This window comes from Salvelinus namaycush, chromosome 9 (genome assembly GCF_016432855.1).
Source record: "Salvelinus namaycush isolate Seneca chromosome 9, SaNama_1.0, whole genome shotgun sequence".
NCBI lineage: Eukaryota > Metazoa > Chordata > Actinopteri > Salmoniformes > Salmonidae > Salvelinus > Salvelinus namaycush.
This window is the reverse complement of record NC_052315.1, coordinates 5,154,109-5,180,373: the sequence shown is the minus strand read 5'-3', so window position 1 is coordinate 5,180,373 and position 26,265 is coordinate 5,154,109. Positions and strand designations below refer to the sequence as shown.

The following is a 26,265-nucleotide window of genomic DNA, read 5'->3' as shown; positions in this document are numbered from 1 at the left end:
TCACTCTCTTTCCTCTTCTCAGACACACACACACACACTAGATCATTTTTTTGTCTTATCACGAGTCTCCTTTTGAAGTTAGTAAGTAAACTGTTGAATCCAAATGTGTTAAGTTGGACTATGTTGCTCTATCCTTCTGCAGTATGATGGGTTTCGGGGAGGAGGCAGGGCTAACACCAAGATTCTGCGAGGAGCTCTTTTCTCGGCTGTCTGCAGTTGACAATCAGGTGTTTATTTTTTAAATTCATACCATAATATACACTTTGTTGATTCTGTCCAGTTGTCATGTAAAGCATTTGTTTTTAGTTTAGTTGCCATGTGAAATGAATACATTTAGAATTCTTACTCAATCAAGCGCTCACAACAACTTGGCTATTGCATAACAGGTCACATGTCATCTGGGGATGAGCTACTTCGAGGTGTACAATGAAAAAATCCATGACTTGCTCATCGTCAGGGATGAACAGAACCACAAGAGGTTACCTGTGAGTAGGACCAAATGCCTTTCAAAACCTATGACATTTTCATTAAACACGTCTATTAATTAATGTGTTCTGTGCTGTTTTTCAAAGGCATTATTTTTCTTCCATTCTACTAAATGATCTTAGTAATGACAATGCTCTCTGTGTTTCTAGCTGAGGGTGAGGGAACATCCAGTCGACGGACCTTATGTTGCTGAGCTGTCCACGTGAGCAAACCTTTGGTTTCCGTGAATGTGTTGTCAGATGTAATGATGGCTTGCCAGTCTTAAGGATTCACTCAGTGACTATATGTTTTCTTCAGGAACGTGGTGAGCTCCTATGAAGACATTCAGGTAAGGTGCTTTACAGACATTCTTTCTGAACACTGATTACCACTTTTTTGAACACTTAGTAAAGTGATGAAGTCTGTGTGTTGTGAATTCCCACTCTTTCCCCCCTTCTGTTTCCAGGGTTGGCTGGAGCTTGGGAACAAGCAGCGAGCCACTGCAGCCACAGGCATGAACGACAAGAGCTCCCGATCCCACTCTGTCTTCACCCTGGTTATGACCCAGACCAAGGTGAACCTCGCCGGTCCTCTGTCTCTGTGTGTGTTTTAGCGTCACTCTCCAGTGCATCTCTACAATTTACCTCTAGGGAGCATATTGCATGTTTCTGTTTGAATACAGACATTTAGTGTGTGTGTGACCGTTTTGTCCCTCTGTGTGTGAGTAGACTGAGTTTGTGGAAGGGGAGGAACATGACCACAGGATCACCAGCAGGATTAACCTGGTGGACTTGGCCGGCAGCGAGCGCTGCTCCTCGGCCCAGACCAGCGGTGACCGCCTCATTGTGAGCACGCTCTGTACACCACTGTGTTTCCACTGCTTTTTAAAAAACTTATCCATATTTTCAATGTTCATAGACACCGTGTCCCAATCCTTACCTACTACTTACTGAAACTGACCATAGTGTGTACTATTTAGAACATACTGTTTAGTAAATGTGTATACAGAAAGCAACCGATATCAACATACCAGGTTTACCCGTAGAAAGCAACCGATATAAACATACCAGGTTTACCCGTAGAAAGCAACCGATATCAACATACCAGGTTTACCCGTAGAAAGCAACCCATATCAACATACCAGGTTTACCCGTAGAAAGCAACCCATATCAACATACCAGGTTTACCCGTAGAAAGCAACCCATATCAACATACCAGGTTTACCCGTAGAAAGCAACCCATATCAACATACCAGGTTTACCCGTAGAAAGCAACCCATATCAACATACCAGGTTTACCCGTAGAAAGCAACCCATATCAACATACCAGGTTTACCCGTAGAAAGCAACCCATATCAACATACCAGGTTTACCCGTAGAAAGCAACCCATATCAACATACCAGGTTTACCCGTAGAAAGCAACCCATATCAACATACCAGGTTTACCCGTAGAAAGCAACCCATATCAACATACCAGGTTTACCCGTAGAAAGCAACCCATATCAACATACCAGGTTTACCCGTAGAAAGCAACCCATATCAACATACCAGGTTTACCCGTAGAAAGCAACCCATATCAACATACCAGGTTTACCCGTAGAAAGCAACCCATATCAACATACCAGGTTTACCCGTAGAAAGCAACCCATATCAACATACCAGGTTTACCCGTAGAAAGCAACCCATATCAACATACCAGGTTTACCCGTAGAAAGCAACCCATATCAACATACCAGGTTTACCCGTAGAAAGCAACCCATATCAACATACCAGGTTTACCCGTAGAAAGCAACCCATATCAACATACCAGGTTTACCCGTAGAAAGCAACCCATATCAACATACCAGGTTTACCCGTAGAAAGCAACCCATATCAACATACCAGGTTTACCCGTAGAAAGCAACCCATATCAACATACCAGGTTTACCCGTAGAAAGCAACCCATATCAACATACCAGGTTTACCCGTAGAAAGCAACCCATATCAACATACCAGGTTTACCCGTAGAAAGCAACCCATATCAACATACCAGGTTTACCCGTAGAAAGCAACCCATATCAACAGACCAGGTTTACCCGTAGAAAGCAACCCATATCAACAGACCAGGTTTACCCGTAGAAAGCAACCCATATCAACAGACCAGGTTTACCCGTAGAAAGCAACCCATATCAACAGACCAGGTTTACCCGTAGAAAGCAACCCATATCAACAGACCAGGTTTACCCGTAGAAAGCAACCCATATCAACAGACCAGGTTTACCCGTAGAAAGCAACCCATATCAACAGACCAGGTTTACCCGTAGAAAGCAACCGATATCAACAGACCAGGTTTACCCGTAGAAAGCAACCGATATCAACAGACCAGGTTTACCCGTAGAAAGCAACCGATATCAACAGACCAGGTTTACCCGTAGAAAGCAACCGATATCAACAGACCAGGTTTACCCGTAGAAAGCAACCGATATCAACAGACCAGGTTTACCCGTAGAAAGCAACCGATATCAACAGACCAGGTTTACCCGTAGAAAGCAACCGATATCAACAGACCAGGTTTACCCGTAGAAAGCAACCGATATCAACAGACCAGGTTTACCCGTAGAAAGCAACCGATATCAACAGACCAGGTTTACCCGTAGAAAGCAACCGATATCAACAGACCAGGTTTACCCGTAGAAAGCAACCGATATCAACAGACCAGGTTTACCCGTAGAAAGCAACCGATATCAACAGACCAGGTTTACCCGTAGAAAGCAACCGATATCAACAGACCAGGTTTACGCGTAATGAGAGCCTCGTCTTGTGTGGAATTGCGTCGTTTCCTGCCATTTGTTCATTTTGGTACAGAATATTAACTGTTGTCAAACACACCCGGGCTGTTGTCAAACACACCCGGGCTGTTGTCAAACACACCCGGGCTGTTGTCAAACACACCCGGGCTGTTGTCAAACACACCCGGGCTGTTGTCAAACACACCCGGGCTGTTGTCAAACACACCCGGGCTGTTGTCAAACACACCTGGGTCTAAAAAGACTCTTCCTCAGTAGTGTACAGCCAGTTGTACTAGATGGGAAAGTCCACAATCAAACTTTATTGGTCACATACACATGGTTAGCAGATGTTAATGCCAGTGTAGTGAAATGCTTGTGCTTCTTGTTCCGACCATGCAGTAATATCTAACAAGTAATCTAACAAATTCCCAAACAACTACCTAATACACACATCTAAAAGGGATGAATGAGAATATGTACATATAAGTATATGGATGAGCGATGGCCGAGCAGCATAGGCAAGGTGCAGTAGATGGTATAAAATTACAGTATATACATGTGATATGAGTAATGTAAGATATGTAAACATTATTGAAAGTGGCCAGTGATTAGGTCTCAATGTAGGCAGCAGCCTCTGAGTTAGTGACTGCTGTTTAGCAGTCCGATGGCCTTGAGATAGAAGCTGTTTGTCAGTCTCTCGGTCCCAGCTTTGATGCACCTGTACTGACCTCGCCTTCTGGATGAGGGGTGAACAGGCAGTGGCTCGGGTGGTTGTTGTCATTGATCTTTTTGGCCTTCCTGTGACATCGGGTGGTGTAGGTGTCATGGATGGCAGGTAGTTTGCCCCCCGGTGATGCGTTGTGCATCCTATTCCCCTGTCTGTATCCTAGGAAGGTGCCAGCATCAACAAGTCCCTGCTGAGCCTGGGGAAGGTGATCTCTGCCCTGTCAGAGCAGGCCCAGACTAGGAGGAAGGTCTTTACCCCCTACAGGGAGGCTGTGCTCACATGGTGAGTAAAAGATGTTTCACTGACACAAGAGATAAATGCCTCTTATACAGACATATGGGATGGGCTCCATTCCATTATAATATAGTCAGTTGAGAGATTGGATTGAAATGGAATGGACCCCAACCCTGCCACACTACAGTATCATCAAGCCTGTGAAAGAGTGATTCTGTGGGAAAGTCAACCTGAGCATCCACAAAGAGTCGTTTTTATATAGATGGGGAGGGGGGGTGTGTGTGTGACTGGGAAAAGCACCGCCCCACATAAAAAATAAAATGTCGGAAAAGTTTTAGTTAAACATGCACCTAATTTCAGATCATCTTGCAACTCTCTGAAGCTACATTTCATCCAGGTTTCATATAACATTGCGAGAGAGGTTTGTGAAGTAAGTCATTTTGTCGAGAGCTTTGCGAGAACACGGTTTGCATCGCCACCGTGTCCGAATATCCTTTTACTGTCGCCTTGTTGTCCAGGCTGCTGAAGGAGAGCCTGGGCGGAAACTCCAAGACGGCCATGATCGCCACCCTGAGTCCGGCGGGCAGGAACGTGGAGGAGAGCCTGAGCACGCTGCGGTACGCCAAGCAGGCCGGCATGATCATCAACGTGGCCAAGGTCAACGAGGACACCAACGCCAAGCTCATCAGAGGTCAGCCCCTCATCCCTCGCCCTTCCATGCTGCCACCAATCTCTCTCTCTTTTTCTCATCCGTCCATCACCAGGTTCAATTAACTAGCCCCGGCTTCGGGCCATATTCATGCACGGTCACATCATGTCGGGGACATCTTAACTGTCATGAAGGTATTATTCAAAGGAAATTGCTACGCCACATTTCCTGTTTTTTGGCGCCAGGGGGAGCTCTTGCAAAGGCTTTATTTTACACGGGAAGGGGAAACGGTGCAGAGATTGTGACCATCTACCTTTTTGTGGTTAAGTACCATATTATGTGTATTAAACAGAGGAGGCTGGTGGGAGGAGGTATAGGAGGACGGGCTAATTTGTAATTGCTTGAATGGAATAAATGGAACTGTATCAAACGTATGGGAACCATGTTTGACTCCGTTGTATTGATTCCAGTCATTACAATGAGCACGTCCTCCTATAGCTCCTCCCACCAGCCTCCACTGGTATCAAAAAGGTAGGTTACTGTTTGACAGTCATACATGTGATGTAACAAAAGCTCATACAAAATGGCACCTAACTTTTTCTGTTTTAGCAGAAATGTAACAATGTAATTTGTGTGGGTCTTTGTTACTAGAGCTGAAAGCTGAGGTAGAGAAGTTACGGGCGGCTCAGATGAGCTCTCAGGGCATCGAGCCGGAGAAGATGCGCCTCTTCCAGCAGGAGATCTTGGCTCTGAAGAGCCAGCTAACGCAGCAGGAGAGGGAGATGGCCGAGGCCCACAGGTGACAACCATAAAACCTGCACACATCTTGTCCCAGAGAGGCTCTGTGAGCTATGCGGCAAAAAATACTACAACTGTTTTTTGTTCAACTTGAATCTGATTCCTTCACGTCTTGTCAGAGCGTGGAGAGAGAAGCTGGAGCAGGCAGAGAAACACAAACGTGAGGAAACCGAAGAATTGCAGGTCAGCTCATAACCTAACTAAAAGTGACCTTTATCTTCATAATCAGTGTTTCACTCCCGTGTATCGACCTACCTTCCACATTCCTTTGGCACATTTCAGAAAATCATTTCCCCTCCTATATTCATCTGCTTCCCTCTCTTCTCCCCATCAGAAAGCGGGCGTCACGTTTGCTGTGGACAACCGACTTCCCAACTTGGTGAACCTGAACGAGGACCCGCAGCTGTCGGAGATGCTGTTATACATGATTAAGGAGGGACAGACCAAGGTCGGCCAGCACAAGTCAGAGTCCCCCCACGACATCCAGCTGTCTGGGGCCCTTATCGCCGACCACCACTGGTGAGAAGGACTGACCCACCTCAAAAACCATAGCCTCGTTTAGCCTTCTAATGAGTCCTGGCTGTCTCACTTGTTACGGCTTTTTTAAAAACATTCATACAGGAAACTCCCCCATTCCAGTGCTCTTGTCATTCTTACATGTTTCAGTTTTGTTATGAATTTACTAACATTTTGTCCTTTTCAGTGTCGTTTCCAATGTAAACGGTGAAGTCAGCATCACCCCCATGGAAAACGCCAAGACCTTTGTCAACGGGAACCTGGTCTCTGACACCACTGTCCTGCGTCATGTACGTATTGTGTCTTGCGTCTTGTACGTATTGTGTCCTGCGTCTTGAACGTATTGTGTCCTGCGTCTTGAACGTATTGTGTCCTGCGTCTTGAACGTATTGTGTCCTGCGTCTTGAACGTATTGTGTCCTGCGTCTTGAACGTATTGTGTCCTGCGTCGTGTACGTATTGTGTCCTGCGTCTTGAACGTATTGTGTCCTGCGTCTTGAACGTATTGTGTCCTGCGTCATGTACGTATTGTGTCCTGCGTCATGTACGTATTGTGTCCTGCGTCGTGCACGTATTGTGTCGTGTACGTATTGTGTCCTGCGTCATGTACGTATTGTGTCCTGCGTCTTGTACGTATTGTGTCGTGTACGTATTGTGTCCTGCGTCTTGTACGTATTGTGTCCTGCGTCGTGTACGTAGTGTGTCCTGCGTCGTGTACGTAGTGTGTCCTGCGTCTTGTACGTATTGTGTCCTGCGTCGTGTACGTAGTGTGTCCTGCGTCGTGTACGTATTGTGTCCTGCGTCTTGTACGTATTGTGTCCTGCGTCGTGTACGTATTGTGTCCTGCGTCGTGTACGTAGTGTGTCCTGCGTCTTGAACGTATTGTGTCGTGTACGTATTGTGTCCTGCGTCTTGTACGTATTGTGTCCTGCGTCGTGTACGTATTGTGTCCTGCGTCGTGTACGTAGTGTGTCCTGCGTCGTGTACGTATTGTGTCGTGTACGTATTGTGTCCTGCGTCTTGTACGTATTGTGTCCTGCGTCGTGTACGTATTGTGTCCTGCGTCGTGTACGTATTGTGTCCTGCGTCGTGTACGTATTGTGTCCTGCGTCGTGTACGTATTGTGTCCTGCGTCTTGTACGTATTGTGTCCTGCGTCTTGTACGTATTGTGTCCTGCGTCTTGTACGTATTGTGTCCTGCGTCGTGTACGTAGTGTGTCCTGCGTCTTGAACGTATTGTGTCCTGCGTCGTGTACGTATTGTGTCCTGCGTCGAGTACGTATTGTGTCCTGCGTCGTGTACGTATTGTGTCCTGCGTCGTGTACGTATTGTGTCCTGCGTCGTGTACGTATTGTGTCCTGCGTCGTGTACGTATTGTGTCCTGCGTCGAGTACGTATTGTGTCCTGCGTCGTGTACGTATTGTGTCCTGCGTCTTGTACGTATTGTGTCCTGCGTCGTGTACGTAGTGTGTCCTGCGTCTTGAACGTATTGTGTCCTGCGTCTTGTACGTATTGTGTCCTGCGTCTTGAACGTATTGTGTCCTGCGTCTTGAACGTATTGTGTCCTGCGTCTTGAACGTATTGTGTCCTGCGTCTTGAACGTATTGTGTCCTGCGTCTTGAACGTATTGTGTCCTGCGTCTTGAACGTATTGTGTCCTGCGTCTTGAACGTATTGTGTCCTGCGTCTTGAACGTATTGTGTCCTGCGTCTTGAACGTATTGTGTCCTGCGTCATGTACGTATTGTGTCCTGCGTCTTGTACGTATTGTGTCCTGCGTCGTGTACGTATTGTGTCCTGCGTCGTGTACGTAGTGTGTCCTGCGTCGTGTACGTAGTGTGTCCTGCGTCGTGTACGTAGTGTGTCCTGCGTCGTGTACGTAGTGTGTCCTGCGTCGTGTACGTAGTGTGTCCTGCGTCGTGTACGTATTGTGTCCTGCGTCGTGTACGTATTGTGTCCTGCGTCGTGTACGTAGTGTGTCCTGCGTCGTGTACGTAGTGTGTCCTGCGTCGTGTACGTAGTGTGTCCTGCGTCGTGTACGTAGTGTGTCCTGCGTCGTGTACGTATTGTGTCCTGCGTCGTGTACGTATTGTGTCGTGTACGTATTGTGTCCTGCGTCGTGTACGTATTGTGTCCTGCGTCTTGTACGTATTGTGTCCTGCGTCTTGTACGTATTGTGTCCTGCGTCGTGTACGTAGTGTGTCCTGCGTCTTGTACGTATTGTGTCCTGCGTCGTGTACGTATTGTGTCCTGCGTCGTGTACGTATTGTGTCCTGCGTCTTGTACGTATTGTGTCCTGCGTCTTGTACGTATTGTGTCCTGCGTCGTGTACGTATTGTGTCCTGCGTCTTGTACGTATTGTGTCCTGCGTCGTGTACGTATTGTGTCCTGCGTCTTGAACGTATTGTGTCCTGCGTCTTGTACGTAGTGTGTCCTGCGTCGTGTACGTAGTGTGTCCTGCGTCGTGTACGTAGTGTGTCCTGCGTCGTGTACGTATTGTGTCCTGCGTCTTGTACGTAGTGTGTCCTGCGTCGTGTACGTATTGTGTCCTGCGTCTTGTACGTATTGTGTCGTGTACGTATTGTGTCCTGCGTCGTGTACGTATTGTGTCCTGCGTCGTGTACGTAGTGTGTCCTGCGTCTTGTACGTAGTGTGTCCTGCGTCGTGTACGTATTGTGTCCTGCGTCTTGTACGTAGTGTGTCCTGCGTCTTGTACGTATTGTGTACACATGAAATGAATAATAAAAACGCACAGTATTAGGAACCTGACTGAGATCACTCATGTTTTGGGGGTCTTTCTCTTGGTGGTTTCCAGGGCGACAGGGTGATCCTGGGCGGAGACCACTACTTCCGCTTCAACCACCCGGCAGAGGTGCAGTCTGGGAAACGCGTGTCATGCTGGACGGGAGCGGGCGATGGCCAGAAGGACTTTGAGTTTGCCAAAAACGAGCTGCTCTCCGCTCAAAGAGCACAGTGAGTTGATCACAAGATTCGGAAATGATTTGATATGATTCCTATCACACGTCAATGTGATTAACAGAGTCCCATTTGTACTCTGTGGAAAGATGTGTGGATGCTCACATTAATAATGTGTGATACTGGGAGGGAAAAAAAACAGCACTCATTCTGAAACTCGTTAATGCGTCTAGGCGTCCATTTTGTTTCCGTGTAGACTGGAAGAGGAGATCGAGGAGGCGCGTCTGAAGGCCAAAGAGGAGATGATGCAGGGAATCCAGGTGGCAAAAGAGATGGCCCAGGAGGAGCTGTCGGACCAGAAGGCTCGTTATGAGAACAAGATCAAAGCCCTGGAGAGAGAACTGGTACGTCAACTATGGCTTTACCGACATAATGTGTGAAATGAAAACACTGACAAATCGATGACTTCATGTTCACATCAGACCTTGTTTTTTTTACTGTGCAATAGTGTCTTCACTGTCTGTAAAGGGAGTCGTTTGGTGTCATGGTGTAATGTCAGGGTTAACTGTATTGTATAAGGACTAGCTAAATCAGACGTATCGTAAAAAATATTAAAAGTATATCATATGTCAGGGTTCTAGACTAATGTTTTCCGCTAACTTTTCAGTTGATGGCACCAGCACATGGTTTGGTCGCTCCCAAATTTTCTGACGCTGCATGGAGATAATGACCTGACCTCTGTCCCTTAATGAACCGACATTCCATACAGAATTAGGCTAATAATGACTAGCATGATTTGCCAGTGGCAAAACGGGCCAGGGCCAACTGAAAGCTATTGGCCGGAATTAAAATAATACTGGCGGATGATGTGTGCAACATTTGAAATGTTATATTTAAATTTGTGGGTTGAGCAAGTAGCCTACAATGACCTTACTCTCCATACACAAATAATTACACTTCAACGTTACAATATCATATTTACATTGACTGTTTGGCGGGGAAAAATAATACCTTTTTGCGCATTCTAAAGAAGGAAAGGGTGTTATTGTAATATTTTGGCGTGACTTCCACTACATTTAGTTCTTTCACTCACCGACAACAGTGCTTTCCTTCCCCCAGGAGGAGGAGAGCGAGAGGAAGCGGCAGTGGGAGATGGACCAGCAGCAGGTAGCCTCCAAGATGGAGGAGCTGCAGTCGGCCAAGGTGGAGCTGGAGCAAGAGGTGGACACGCACAAGACACGTCTCCGCCTCCATATGGAAGCCCAAGCCACACGGCGGGCCATGGCTGACCACGGCGTCCGACAGGCCAAGGTGGTGGAGGCCCTCGAGGCAGAGAAGAGGAAGATCGGCAAAGACCTCGAGGAGATGCAGAGGAAACTGGCACTGAAAGGAAGCCGGACTCCGAAAAACGGTAAACCTTTGTTAGGGATTTTCATCTTCTGGGTCGTATTCATGAGAAAACGGTCTGAAATGAGGAGGGCCTACCTGAACTTGTCCAATAAGAAACTAGTTTTCGTTGCAACAGTGTGCACTAATGAATACAAACCAGGTGTGAAGTGTATGAATCAGAGATTAGATGTTATTACAATAATAGGAGAGGCATAACTTATTGTGGTAGCTAACAAATCACATTTTCTACCTCAAATGGTTCGGAAACAACGTGTGGAATAGCAGTGAAATGTTTACTTTACAAGCCCATCTGCAGTTGTGAGGCTGGTAGGACGCGATGCCAAATTCTCTAAAACGACGCTGGAGAGGCGGCTTATGGTAGAGAAATTAACATTACATTTTCTGGCAACCGCTCTGGAGATTCCTGCAATCGGCATGCCAATTGCCCACTCCCTCAACTTGAGACATCTGTGTCATTGTGTTGTGTGACAAAACTGCACGTTTTTAAAGTAGCCTTTTATTGTCCCCAGCACAAAGTACACCTGTATAATGATCATGCTTTTTAATCAGCTTCTTGATATGCCATACCTGTCAGGTGGATGGATTTTCTTGGCAAATGAGAAATGCTCACTAACAGGGATGTAAAATAATTTGTGCCCAAAATTTGAGAAGCTTTTTTGTGCTTATGGAACATTTCTGTGATCTTTTATTTCAGCTCATGAAACATGGGACCAACACTTTACATGTTGTGTTTGATATTTTCGTTCAGTATAGTAAATGAGTAACGATAACTTGGCTATGTACAGGGAGAACCAGTACCGAGTTGATGTGCAGGGGTACGAGGTCATTGAGGTAACATTGTGTTGTGATTCAGATTAGTGTTTCCATTGCATCACACAATGGTTTTGGTTGTGTGGCTAGTTACAGTTCTGGTGACCTATCTGTTTTCTCAGTCCCTCCTCGGTGGGATGCCATGAAGTTGTCTCTGATGATCGAGGAGGCCAACAAGATCAGTGACAAACTCAAGAAGAACACAGTTTTCAGCAGGTACGAGTGGAGGCGAGCTTCATCTTTACATCCCGTTGGATATGAAATACTCTTTTCGTTTTGCCACATATTGAGCTGGATCTACAGCAAGATCTAGCAGGAAATTCTCACTCAATATCTCATCCCTTATCTTGGCTTTACTTCCTCTTTATAGCTTAACCTGGTTCCCTCTGTTTTTAGACACGAGGGGTCTGAGAAGAAGGGCGGAGAGGGAGAGCTGCAGGTCCAGGTCAGAAACACCAAACTGGGCATCTCCACCTTCTGGAGCCTGGAGAAGTTCCAGAGCAACCTGGCCGCCATGAGGGAACTCGACCAGGTCAGTAGCATCCTGGCCCGCCGTGAGGGAACTCGACCAGGTCAGTAACAACCTGGCCCGCCATGAGGGAACTCGACCAGGTCAGTAGCAACCTGGCCCGCCATGAGGGAACTCGACCAGGTCAGTAGCAACCTGGCCCGCCGTGAGGGAACTCGACCAGGTCAGTAGCAACCTGGCCCGCCGTGAGGGAACTCGACCAGGTCAGTAGCATCCTGGCCCGCCGTGAGGGAACTCGACCAGGTCAGTAGCATCCTGGCCCGCCGTGAGGGAACTCGACCAGGTCAGTAACAACCTGGCACGCTGTGAGGGAACTCGACCAGGTCAGTAGCAACCTGGCACGTTGTGAGGGAACTCGACCAGGTCAGTAGCATCCTGGCCCGCCGTGAGGGAACTCGACCAGGTCAGTAACAACCTGGCACGCCGTGAGGGAACTCGACCAGGTCAGTAGCAACCTGGCCCGCCGTGAGGGAACTCGACCAGGTCAGTAGCATCCTGGCCCGCCGTGAGGGAACTCGACCAGGTCAGTAACAACCTGGCCCGCCGTGAGGGAACTCGACCAGGTCAGTAACAACCTGGCACGCTGTGAGGGAACTCGACCAGGTCAGTAACATCCTGGCCCGCCGTGAGGGAACTTGACCAGGTCAGTAGCATCCTGGCCCGCCGTGAGGGAACTCGACCAGGTCAGTAACAACCTGGCCCGCCGTGAGGGAACTCGACCAGGTCAGTAACAACCTGGCACGCTGTGAGGGAACTCGACCAGGTCAGTAGCAACCTGGCACGCTGTGAGGGAACTCGACCAGGTCAGTAACAACCTGGCCCGCCGTGAGGGAACTCGACCAGGTCAGTAACAACCTGGCACGCTGTGAGGGAACTCGACCAGATCAGTAGCATCCTGGCCCGCCGTGAGGGAACTCGACCAGGTCAGTAGCAACCTGGCACGCTGTGAGGGAACTCGACCAGGTCAGTAACAGTCATACCTCTAATACATATGTTGTCCATCTGACTTTAAAGAGCTGTGTTTGGTGTGTTTATTGTAATGTGAATGCCGTCTCTCAATCATCTTGTTATACAGTTTAGTTACAGTAATCATGTTTTTTTCCCATACAGTTTTAGTTACAGTAATCATATATTTATGAAGCCTTTTGGACAGCTGGTTAATGTAGTTGGTAGTTAACATACCGCTATCAGATAGATTTAGACTGCATTCTCACGCCCTGTCCGTCTCACGCCTTGTCCGTCTCACGCTCGCCGCAAGAACAGTATGTCAGGCCTCTGTGGATTTTACCGGTGCTCACCTAATTTACAAAACACTTATTTATGCATGAAAGAGGGGCATCCTCCGTTCCTGTCGTTTCTCATTAAGCTGAATAAATGACCGGGGGTTAATTTAAATGTATTCTCCCTCCCCAGGGGGACCGCAGCGCCTCTAAAGATGACGACGTGTTTTACGACCCCAATGATGAGTGGGAGCAAGATATATCTGCCTCAACCGCCGCCTCCTTTTCACGCAGAAGGTACATTTCTAGTGACTCCCCCAAATGGCACCCTATTCCCTCCATGTGGCACCCTAATACCTACATGTGGCACCCTATTCCCTCCATGTGGCACCCTCAACAGTAGTGCACTTTGGGGACACAGACCTAGGCTCTCCTCTTTTCAGTGTCTCTGTCCTCCTTGATTGACCTCAAGCTCATGCACAAATGTGCCAGAAGTTGGAACGAAATCGAACATGATGAATGTGGAAAAACCCTGTTTTTGAGGTGACTTCAAGAAAAATCCAACAAACATGTGGAACGCACTAGTGTTGATATTTCCACCGTTTTATTTACTACTTGGCACGCCCTGGAAGTTCAATTTGTCCATCTTCACCTCAATGTGAAATAACCACACAAACATTTTTCACTCATTTCTTCACCCACCCTCTCGGTTTTCATAATGTAATGTGTGTATCTCCTAGAGTTCTATAAAAAGGCCAGTCAGCGTACCTATGCTCTCTCCGCCGCCGCTGCCCGCAAACCTTCAGGAAAATATTTTCCCTTCATCATTATTTTCCTTGTCGGCCATGTTTATGGGCCTGGTTGCTAACGGCGAGGAGGCCAAATTTAAACTTGGCAGCCGTCTCTGTGGTTCTCTCTGTATGTCTGTCCTCTCCATCTGCTCTGAGAAGATGGGACAGTTGAATGAGATGTGGCTGGTGCGTGGTGCCTGTCAATCATCATGAATTTGTTGTTGATGACACACAACACTGGTTTAGACCGTTGGGATCCATTCCAAGACGCATTAGTAATGTGTTTGTTCCCTATAGGAGCAGAAGCCTGTTGAAGAGCAGGAGGATTTCAGGGCGTCTCTATGAAATCAGAGTGCACCCTATTCAGAGCCTTCATAATAGCAACTTGCCACAGTCCTCTGGTAAGACTTTTTGTCTTTTTTTTTTACCAGACTACCACATATAGGACAGTATATCGTTAGCTGTTAGAAATCACTTCCTCATAGTTACATGGAGATTCCGTTATATTTCACCTAACTTGTCTGTCTGTTTTGTTCCAGGTCTGTTGGGTGTGGCCAAACCACCCTCTCTGCACCCAAGCTCGTCAGACTCCGTCCTGCCGGGGATCTGCAAAGATCTGATTGGTCAGACGGTAGGGCAGCTGCGCGAGTGTCATAGCCACGAGGAGAGCATGGCAGACAGGCTAACCTCTGACCTCTGCTGTGTGCACACGGCCGTGACGACCATCTCCGACCTGTATGACGGCCTGGACGATGACAGTCAGGAGAACAGTAAGTCTGCGTTTCACGACTAGCATTTGGCATTATTTCATTTTCTTTGCATGGGCTGTGTCTCAATCCACCACATCTGCGGTGGAAGGTGGGCCGAGCTACAACGATGTTTGTCACACCTTGACACATCCCAAAAATCAGTCTTCACACAAACGTCTGTAGCGTCCAAACGGTTTGGCCTACAAACTAATATGACTCCTCTGTGGAAGGGTGAGACTCTAATGAACACGTACATGTTGGTTGTTTTGGTCTAGGACGCCCACAAGACTCGTCTGAAGGTACCAGTTTAAAAAAATTAATGGAAGTATACAAACAGGATGCATGTTTTGGAATATGACGTAGCTGACCAGGTGAAAGCTATGTTCCCTTTTTGATGTCACTTGTTAAATCCACTTCAATCAGTGTAGATGAAAGGGAGGAGACCGGTTAAATTGAGACATGGATTGTGTATCTGTGCCAATCAGAGGGTGAATGGGCAAGACGAAAGATTTAAGTGCCTTTTGAACAGGGTATGGTAGTAGGTGCCAGGCGCACCGGTTTGAGTCAAGAACTTCAACGCTGCTGGGTTTTTCCACGCAGGGTCCCCATGTCTATAAAGAATGGTTCCCCACCCAGAGGACATCCAGCCAGCTTGACACAACTGTGGGAAGCATTGAATATCCCTTTGAGCATGGTGGAGTTATTAATTACACTTTGGATGATCTATCAATACACCCAGTCACTATATAAAGAATAGAGGCATCCTTCCTAACTCAGTTGCCAGAGAGGAGGGAAACCACTCAGGGATTTCACCATGAGGCCAATGGTGACTTTAAAACAGAGTTTTTAATGGCTGTGATATGAGAACTGAAGATGGATCAACAACATTGTAGTTACTCCACACTAGTAACCTAATAGACAGAGTTAAAATAAGGATGCCTGTACAGAATAAAAATATTCCAAAACATGCATCCTTTTTGTAATAAGGAACTAAAGTAATACTGTAAAAAATGTGGCAAGGAAATGCATTTTATGCCCTGAATACAAAGCTGACTACGCTTCATATTTTCAAGCATGGTGGTGGCTGCATCATGTTATGGGTATGCTTGTCATCGATTAAGGACTGGAGTTTTCTGGAATTTTTTTTTTTTTTATGGAATAGAGCTAAGAACAGGCAAAATCCTAGAGGACAACCTGGTTGTCTGCTTTCCTACAGACACATTCATCTTTCAGCAAGACAATAACCTAAAACACAAGGTCAAATACACACTGGTGTTGCTTACCAGGACAACATGGAGTGTTCCCGAGTGGCCTAGTTACAGTTTAAACTTACCTCCTTAAATCTATGGCAAGACTTTAAATGTTTGTCTAGCAATGATCAACAATCAACTTGACAGAGCTTGATTGTTGGACAGAGCTTCCTTCTGGCCACTCTCCCATAAAGTCCAGATTGGTGAAGAGACTGTTGTCCTTCTGGCAGGTTATCCCGTCTCAGCCAAGGAACTATCAGAGGTCATTGGGTTCTTGGTCACCTCCCTGACCAAGGTCCTTGTTGCCTAGTCAGGTCGGACGGCCAGCTCTAGTCAGAGTCTGGGTAGTTCCGTATTTTTTTTTCCAATGATGGAGACCACTGCGCTCTCTGACACTTTCAACACTCTAGAAATTGTTTCATAACCTTCCCCAGATATATGCCTCAACACAATTCTCGGAGATCTACGGTCAGTTCCTTGAACTTCATGGTACAGTTTCTACTCAGACATCCACTGTGGGACCTTTTATATAGACAAATGTTTATTTCTAAATCATGTCCAAACAATTTAATTGGCCACAAGTGGACTCCAAGTTGTAGTGACATGTCAAGGATGATCAAAGGAAATTGGATGCACCTGATCTCAATTTGGAGTGTCACAGCAAAGGGGTGTGAATACTTATGTAAATTAATTTCGTTCTCAATACATTTCTAAAAACATGTTTTCACGTTGTCATGATAGGGTATTGTGAGAGCGGGGAAAAAACCATTTATTTTTTTATTTTTTTAAATGGAATTTAGGCTGTCGTGTGCAACAAAATGTGGAATAAGTCAGTGTATGAATACTTTCTTTAATTCAGGCAGTGTTTTTTGCTTTTTTTCTCCCTGCTCCTTTTGAAATACTAACCTGATTTTTATTTATTCTGTCTGTTCCAGTGTTTGTGGCTGAGGCACAGAGCCAGCTGGTGAAGGCCACCTCAGCCATCCAGAGAGCCGTGTTCATCACCATGCAGTGGGCGACCAGCGTCGATCCCGGAACCGGAACGCTCTCCATAAACGCAGAGGAGCTCAAGACCCAAGTCAAGAGAATGGGAGGCTACTTTCAGCTTCTCATCCAGGTGTTTTTTTTTTCGTTTGTTTTTTCATGTTTCATTCTTTGTAAAGCTACTGACAATGTACTCTTGAAAAAAGAGATTGTGATACTATCCTGGATAAATAGATATAGGTTGGATAAAGTTTGAATTGAAGAAATGTAGACAAAGACCCCGTTGCCCATCGGAGCCTTGAAATGATTCAGTACAGTAGCAGCTGGATGTGGCTGTACAACATACAGATGGAGCTATGCACCAGCAACATTCATGTGCACCTTTTTGTACAGCACAACATATGCGTTGTTGACTGGTTTTAGTGCAAATAATTTCATGGTGAATTACAGTAAAGACATTCTAGAAAGATCTCGGGATTTTTATCTCAGTTAATTTGAAAAGATTCAAAGGCACTAAAAGGCAAATCCTTTCCAGTTAAGTCAGTTTGACACCTTACCTCCTTTACCTATACCTTACCTCTCACCTCGCTTACTGGCTCTATCAAAATTCACATCTGTGATTGACAGGTTTTAGCTTTGAGCTGTTTCACTGCTCGTATGGAAATGTATGAGCATAGGGGAATTCTCAACCTTGAGTCAAATAAATATATACAAAATTCCTATCCAGTATCAGAACTAAACATATTTTTTAACTTTCTCCACCCTCTCCCTAATATAATATGGCTTCACATTCACAAATACTCAGAATACATTAAAATAAAAAGACCGTTTTAATTGTTAATTTAATGTCCATTTCCCGTGTGGACCCCAGGGCTGTGACTCTGAGATCTCGTCCATGGTGAACGAGGCCCACAGGAAGAGTGGTCAGTGTCTGGACTCGGCCCTGCAGGTCATCAGCCACCTGGCGGCGTTGACCGGGACCCAGCTCCACGTGACTGAGCTGTGGGCCGAGGCCACGGGCAAGGTAAGACCACATCGGTCTCTCACTTGCGCTCACCCTCTCTCTCTCGCACTCACCCACCATATACTGCCTTTCATAATGATTGAAAATGAGGTGGGGAAAAAATACTGGCCACAAACACTGTGCTGTTTTGGTGGGAATAGCAGGAAATAACAAAAATAATCTCAGATTATTAGGTACACCACCACATTCACCAAAAAGGATCTGTCCAACAGACAGCGAGTTACGTGGCTTCCTAAATAAAGCAGGCAGACAGGCATCAAGACATTCAGTTACTGTTCTATTAAACGTTAGGTCACTCGTTTTGCCCATTTCAAAGTGACTTTGAGTGTGGTATGATCGCCGTCGTACCAGATCCAGTATCTCAGAAACGGACGCCCTCCTGGGCTTTTCATGCATGAGTGTCCTGGGAGAATGGTGTGTAAAAAACATCCAGCCAGCAGCAGTCCTGTGGGGGGAAAAACAGCTCGTTGATGAGAGGTCGAAGAAGAATGGCAAGAATCGTGCACGCTAACAGGAGGGACCACAAAAAGACGGCGCATTACAACAGTGGTGTGTAGAACGGCACCTCGGGCAACGCAACTGGTCGAACCTCGTCAACGGATGGGCTATTGCAGCAGACGACCACACCGGGGTTCCACTCCTATCAGATAAAAACAAGAAGAAGAAGCGGCGTCCAGTGGGCACGCCATCAGCAACACTGGACAATTGAGGAGTAGAAGAAAAATACGCCTGGAACACGACAGCGTTGTGTTCAGTTTACTTGAGCGCGGCCTGGTCAGTCCCCCGGACCTCAACCTAACCTAAACGGGCTGTTCACAGCACGACTGTACCGCAGTCCAATCTGCAGCAACTGCGTGATGCCATCGAGTCAGAATGGACTTATATTCCCGGGGAACGTTTCCGACACCTTGTAGAAGTACGAGATGGGTGTACCTAATAAACTGTCCGGTGAGTGTGTAGTTGTATATAGATGCCTGGGTGCTCTACCATATTAGTTTGTGGAGGGTCAAAGGTTGTGGTTTCATACTGATGCCACCCTCCAAATTGCTCGTAGAGTCTAGAACGGGCCAGAAAAGCTTTCAAGATAGAGTCAGTAGGCCTTTTTGTTAAAGGTTGTCTCTCTCTCTTTCCCCTCCTCTATTTTCTCTCTCTTTTCCCTCTCTCTCCCCCCCCCCCCCCCCCCCCCCCCCCCCCCGCGGTCTGTGGTACTGTCTCTGTTAGAGGGGACCTGCAGGGACTCTATGAACACTAGGCTTAATCGGTTGTTCAAGATCCCTTTTGTTAAAGGTTGTCTCTCTCTCTCTCTCTCTTTCCCCTCTATTTTCTCTCTCTTTCCCCCCCCCCCCCCCCCAGCGGTCTGTGGTCCTGTCTCTGTTGGAGGGGACCTGTAAAGGGGTGCACTCTCTCCTGGAGGAGGGCCTGACTATCTCCAAGGAGATGCTGAGCGATGCTCAGCTGACCTATCCCAGGACTCCGGTACCTGGTCACCATTTATCTATAGGAGTTGTTTTGATAGAGGGATCATCAATTAAATGTGATGTAAAAAACAAACATTTTAAAGCCATGAATGGCAATATACTACAATATTGTTTCTTCAGAACGCCTCCTATTTTTCTCTGTTATCAACCATTCGTCTTCCAACAAGATACCGTATGGCCTGTGTTTCTGACAGGTTTTGCAGAGCCTCAAGTCGAAGATGCTCGACCTGTCCTGCGCTCTCCAGCGCTATATCCACTGCCACATGACGGTGAGCACTGAGCCACCATCACAAACCCAACCGGCCCTGTCAGTCTTTCTTGACAAGTGTTTAAACGCTTCAGATTAGTAGCCCCTCCTACAGCCCGGTAAAGGGGACGCTGTAGTAAAAAGCTATAGCCAGCCTTAACGCTACGGTCTCACGTTGGGCCAGTCGTTCAGGCAATGGATGTGTTGAATGAAGCCCTTTTTACGTGCTTGTTTGCCGTTCTCTGCTGTGCACAAACTATTGCCTTTGTCAGTGTTGATCATCGGCCGGACTAGGTGCCTTCCCGCCCCCCCCCCCCCCCCCATTGTTGTCAAACAAAAGGGGTCGGACAGACAAAACCAGACACGTTAAGTCTTTGTGGGCCTCTTCCAGAGATGGGTAGAGCCATGGTTTAATTTTTTGTTTTCATGACAGTGACACAAGTCTTGAAATTGTCACATGTTTATTGTCGTTGCACCATTGCAGTGAAACTATATTTGATTGGAATCAAGTGTTTCTGTACCATTGTAGTGTATGGAGGAAGGGCTTTAACCGGTTAATTATAATCTTTTTTTCCCAGTGTTTTCCATATTGAATGGTTTAAAGTGCAAGGTTTCTCTGAATTGAAAAGGGTCTTAGGTGGCAGGGGACGTGACGTGGAGCGTGGCAATGAGCTCGGTCGGCCCGTTGGTGCGACTATTTAAAATGTTTAAAAAGACAAAATTAGAGGCCCTCATCTTCGCAGTGTAGATGTATTTTTTAAATTTCTTCATTTTGAAGCCAAATTCCTGTAATTATACAGATTACTCCATGGAGCAGAGAGAAAATGTTGCAGTCTTAAAGCTAGTTTCCTGCAGTTCTATGCCATGGCTAATGCTGTTATTTTGCTCAAACATAATACAAATAAATACTGCTAAATTCATTGTTTTGGGAGAATTTAAATGGAAAATTCCCGGACTGTCTATCTCTTAATTCGGTGATTTGTTAGTTCTCAAAAAAATATAGGTCAATTTATCTTTTCTACATGCATATATCTGATTTTAGTCATTTTGTTTTTCCATCCCGATAATGTATAAAAATAACTTTTGGACTGATGCAGCCCCTAAAGGCACTGAGGCAGCCTGCCCAAAGCCATAAAAAGCATGTTGTTTTTTTTGTGTGTATTTGTATGGTGGCTTCATAAAATGAATTTTGTCCTAAATGGACAATAAAGTATATTGTATCCCCTTGGAAAGGTACCATTTTCCAATAACATCAACTGTAAGGTGTGTGTGTGTGTGTGTGTGTGTGTACAGGAGAGGGATGAAGGCTCGGAGAGGAACGGTGAGGACCTTGATCCGTCACACCTGCACAGAGTGAAGAACACGGCAGCCAAACTGTTCCAGCTCAACAAGGACATCGGGAAGCTCCACTCTGCTCTCTCTCTCGCCCTCCGAGGTACTCTCACAGTCTGACCATCAGGCAGTTCCACTCAGCTCTCTCTCTCTTTCCCTCCAAGGTACTCACACAGTCTGACCATCAGGCAGCTCCACTCCTCTCTCTCTCTCGCCCTCCGAGGTACTCTCACAGTCTGACCATCAGGCAGTTCCACTCAGCTCTCTCTCTCTTTCCCTCCAAGGTACTCACACAGTCTGACCATCAGGCAGCTCCACTCCTCTCTCTCTCTCGCCCTCCGAGGTACTCTCACAGTCTGACCATCAGGCAGCTCCACTCCTCTCTCTCTCTCGCCCTCCGAGGTCAGACTGTGAGAGTACCATCAGGCAGTTCCACTCAGCTCTCTCTGATCAGAGTATGTGAACCCAGTGGTTGGAAATCTCACTCCAGTCGTTTCCAAACCGCTCCTCGCTCAAAAAAATCAAAAAAATAACTTCCGCTCCAAATTTGCTCCATTCATTAAAATCACAATTTAACCAACACCCATCTATTTTTGACTACCTGAACCTACCATTTGGTTTTGAAGTATTGAAACCGAACCATATGGAGTTTAATGAAAATCATTTGTATAAACATGAAAAGGTGAATGTAAGAAGCGCACATTATTTCATATAGGCTACATGTCATATTAAACAGCATATCAACACTCTAAATAGGATACATGTCATATTAAACAGCATATAACACTCTAAATAGGATACATGTCATATTAAACGGCATATAACCACTCTAAATAGGCTACATGTCATATTAAACAGCATATAAACTCTCTAAATAGGCTACATGTCATATTAAACAGCATATAAACTCTCTAAATAGGCTACATGTCATATTAAACAGCATATCAACACTCTAAATAGGCTACATGTCATATTAAACAGCATATCAACACTCTAAATAGGATACATGTCATATTAAACAGCATATCAACACTCTAAATAGGATACATGTCATATTAAACGGCATATAAACACTCTAAATAGGTTACATGTCATATTAAACGGCATATAAACACTGTAAATAGGTTACATGTCATATTAAACGGCATATAAACACTCTAAATAGGTTACATGTCATATTAAACGGCATATAAACACTGTAAATAGGTCAGGAGCCAGACAGGGAACCTAAGAAGGAACAAAAATGAATGATTTTGGCTATATTATTAGGCTATTATATCAAGGCTATAGCCTACAAAGAAATGCATTTGCGAACACAACACACTAAGCTGGCAGGGACACTAGGCTGGCAGGGACACTAGGCTGGCAGGGACACTAGGCTGGCAGGGACACTAGGCTGGCAGGGACACTAGGCTGGCAGCATTTTAAACATTTTGTTCTATTAAATCATTATAGTCTATAAATTAGGCATATAGGCTGTAAAAATGAAACGAAAAATTCCTTTATGCGCTGTGCTTTTAATTAAAAAAAACTAGTAACGTGAGTTTGGTCAGAGTCTGTGGCGTCAGGCTCTCATACGATGTTGCCTGGAGAGCAGGCCAGCAGCGGAGAATACCCTCTCTACGCTTCCAGAGCCACTGGGGATGCTAAACACCCTTCTATTCTGCCCTTCTTATTTTTCTGTAGGTAGGCCTAATGTTTTTTTAGGCAAAATAACCCTATCAAAACAGAAAGCTCCTTGAAAGTGGGAAATGCCAGGCCTATTGGGCCAAAATCATTGTTAGCCTATTATATACAGATAATAGAACGAAAATCAACACAACTTTTTTTTTATTTTTAATAAGAGGTCAAAAATGTTTTGTGAAGGAAAAAGTATTTATTCAATGACACACTTAGCTAGCTACCCACCTCGTTCCTTTCCGTGCATGTGCACATAGTAAGTACACCATCATGCTTTCCGGATACGTGTCTCTTCAGATTCCACAATGATTCTTTAGTTGTGGACACTACATCACCGCACTCCCGCTCTTGGTCCTCATCTTTGTAAGTCACCTTGATTTAGCACTTGTGTGTTTTTATCAGTTTCTTAATGAAAATATTTAGTGAACTCTATGACAGTAACTAAAGCAAGGGGCTATTAGCAGCACACAAGTAGACTACAGATGCATGCTGAGCCGGTTATGCCCTGAGCTCGTGAAGTGAGTGCTACTGGAGCCAAATTGGAGCGGGTGAGCCTTTGGGGAAACTTGCTCCTCACTTCAGTCAAATAGTCTGGTACTGATCCAGTCAGGCCATCAGGCAGCTCCACTCTGCTCTCTCTCTCCCAAGTACTCTGTTTGGCCTAGGAGAACAAAGGCTACAGTTTCCTCAGTATTACCCCCAAAACATAAAGGCCGTTGTCTAAGATGTAACTCACCTAAATACCTTATGTTCCTTGTATTTATTTCATTGTGACTTAAATTTATGTGCTGGATAGGTTTGAGCAATATATATTTTTATCAACCAGTAATCATCAAGGGAAGGAGACAAGAGAAAGATGATTTTTGTGGACTATAATGATCCAGACAGATGAAATGACCAGTAAGTTGGATGTGTGTGTGTCTATAAATGTAATATATTATATAAAGAATGTTGTTTCCGTGCCCAGGTAAAACCAGTGACGCCAGCCTCAGCGCCTGCCGAAGAACTGTCTTCTCCTCATCCAAGACCATCGAAGAGGTCATCAACATCCTCCCCAGTGGCGCCACGGGGTCGGCTACCAACAACTTCAGCCTCCGTCTGCCCTGCGTGCAGACCGTCATGGCGCCCCGGGATGAGCTCCACGCTGCCCTGCAGTCCCTGAGTAACGCCTTCAACCCCCAGGGCCATGAGGAGGAGAAGACGGGGTCTTTTGGCTCAGAGAAAAGCTTAGTAGAAATGAGTCTGGTGAAGGAGGTGCCTTCAGCCATGGGAATGAACAGAGGAGCCCCTAAGATTGTTTATTCTCTCTCTTCAGGGGTGTCTTCGTCTAACGATGATGATGTGTGTTGTGTTTGATGCACAGGCACAATGAGCTGATCCGGGTTGTGTTTCTGTAGGCGTGAAACTGCAGACACAAACTGGTAAATGGGGAGGTAGTGAGATCTGAACTTGTCCAATAAGGAACACTTGTTTTTGGTTTCTGTTTCAAAACATTTTGCTAAGGTGTGCCCTAATGAACATGACCCAGATGATCAATGTAAAAAAAGATACTGGTTCAATGCCATTGATAGAAAGAACCTACAATGAGAATGTTTATGTCAACGGTCCATCCAATTGCACTAAAACCCAAGGTTCCCTGTTGAATGCTTTATTTTGGCCATTAAAGATTTTAATTCGATTGTAAAGTACTTGGTAATTAAGTTGTACAGCAGTGGATTTGTTTGCCATTTTGGTTAGATCTTCTCATTCTTGGTTCCTTTTATGTGTAACGTCTGTTTTTCATATTGTTGCATTAATACATATGTAGGTGAAGGCACAACTTGCTGTAACTCACTCAAAGCGGTTAGAGGTGTCACGGTCAAGCTATCCTTGGGAGGCTATCAGTGCGTCAACTATATTCACTTAAAACCTTGCACAAAGTCATTTTTGGCTTCTCATTCATGACACTTTTTGTCTCTTGGTAAAGATTTTAATTTTGATACCTCACAATCATGTAACATTACGAGTGAGGACAATAAATTAATATTTCTCTACTTGTGTTTATCTTTTTCTTCTGGACTCCATAAATGCGTATTTTAGTATCCTAAAATGTATGGATATTTGTGCAATAGCTACAGTAGAAAGTAAAGGTCATTATGTCTCTGTCGAGCATTAGAAACAGCCCAGTACATTACTCTTCTCTTCCGCTCTCAGTCTATGAGATGTACATTGAATAAAGACTATTTCAGGGTTACAAACAACGCCATGAACTTGTTTATGTTTAGAAAAATGTCGCGCAGGAGGACTAATTTATAAATATTAAAATCATCGTCGAAGGCTGAAGAAAACGCACAAACTGGACACCATCCATTTTCTCAACCTCAGGTAGGTGGAAACTTTAACATTTAAGATAAATTACTCAAAGTAAAGTCAGAATTCCATATCTGGACATGTAGCTTGTGCCTTCGCAACTTAAATGTATATTTAATTAGATTGCCTTAGCCTTATAGACATTCGATATAAAACGTTCCTAGCACAGTCCGTGTAGTCAGCTCAGCTATCACCATTGAGACCGTGTCTGTGTGCCCTTGATCTAGGTTGGGCAAAAGTAAACATGGCGGTGTTTGCTTTAGCAATCTCACTGGAATATAAACCTCCATTCATGTCATTATTGAAAGAGATTGTGATATCGAACAACTCAAAATATGGTTACTTAATGTTAGATCTCTCACGTCCAAGACGGTCATGGTCAATTAACTAATCACTGATCATAATCTTGATGTGATTGGACTGACTGAAACATGGCTCCTCCTGGTTACACCAGTGACCATATTCCCCGCGAGGTGTTGCTAACATTTACAACAGCAAATTTCAATTTACAGAAAAGAAAATGACCTTTCGTCCTTTGAGCTTCTAGTCATGAATTCTATGCAGCTTATTCAATCACTTTTTATAGCTACTGTTTACAGGCCTCCTGGGCCTTATACAGCGTTCCTCACTGAGTTCCCTGAATTCCTATCGGACCTTGTAGTCATGGCAGATAATATTCAACATTTTGGTGATTTCAATATTCACATGGGAATTCCACAGACCCACTCCAAAAGGCTTTCGGAGCCATCGGGTTTTGTCCAACATGTCTCCAGACCTACTCATTGCCACAGTCATACCCTGGATCTAGTTTGTCCCGTGGAATAAATCATGTGGATTTAAATGTTTTTCCTCATAATCTTGCACCTACTACACCTGCTCTGACGCTAGTCGGATGTGGCAGGGCTTGAAAACTATTACGGACTACAAAGGGAAACGCAGACGCGAGCTGCCCAGTGACGTGAGCCTACCAGATGAGTTAAATGCCTTTTATGCTCGCTTCGAGTCAAGCAACACTGAAGCATGCACATGAGCAAGACCTTTTAAACAGGTCAACATTCACAAATCCGCGGGGTCAGATGGATTACCAGGACATGTACGAAAGCATGCGCAGACCAACTGGCAAGTATCTTCACTGACATTTTCAACCTCTCCCTGACCGAGTCTGTAATACCTACATGTTTCAAGCAGACCACCATAGTCCCTGTGCCCAAGGAAGCGTAACCTGCCTAAATGATTACTGCCCTGTAGCACTCACATCGGTAACCATGAAGTGCTTTGAAAGGCTAGACCCTAGACCCACTCCAATTTGCATACCGCCACAGCAGATCCACAGATGACTCAA

At 45.5% G+C, this 26,265-nt stretch overlaps 1 protein-coding gene across 1 annotated transcript; it reads left to right on the top strand.

Annotated features, from left to right (window-relative positions):
* The first annotated feature begins 381 nt into the window (after positions 1-381).
* Positions 382-24,579, top strand: LOC120053605 (kinesin-like protein KIF14). Its single transcript, XM_039000746.1, has 25 exons — positions 382-485; positions 636-688; positions 784-814; positions 932-1,039; positions 1,194-1,310; positions 4,124-4,242; positions 4,713-4,885; positions 5,495-5,642; positions 5,761-5,824; positions 5,976-6,160; positions 6,345-6,447; positions 8,970-9,127; positions 9,327-9,474; positions 10,190-10,481; positions 11,413-11,506; positions 11,687-11,822; positions 13,233-13,336; positions 14,128-14,231; positions 14,370-14,600; positions 16,765-16,946; positions 17,685-17,837; positions 19,191-19,313; positions 19,519-19,584; positions 20,856-20,997; positions 23,542-24,579. The coding sequence occupies exons 1-25, from the start codon at positions 405-407 to the stop codon at positions 23,928-23,930; spliced, it is 3,504 nt and encodes a 1,167-aa protein (XP_038856674.1). The 5' UTR covers positions 382-404; the 3' UTR covers positions 23,931-24,579.
* The last annotated feature ends 1,686 nt before the right edge of the window (positions 24,580-26,265 follow it).

Excerpts from the sequence above, each read along its gene's own strand:
- LOC120053605 (XM_039000746.1), top strand. The coding sequence starts at position 405 with ATGAGCTACTTCGAGGTGTACAATGAAAAAATCCATGACTTGCTCATC. Across the intron at positions 9,475-10,189 it reads AAGCCCTGGAGAGAGAACTG|GAGGAGGAGAGCGAGAGGAA; the intron begins GTACGTCAACTA and ends TCCTTCCCCCAG. Across the intron at positions 11,823-13,232 it reads CCATGAGGGAACTCGACCAG|GGGGACCGCAGCGCCTCTAA; the intron begins GTCAGTAGCATC and ends CTCCCTCCCCAG.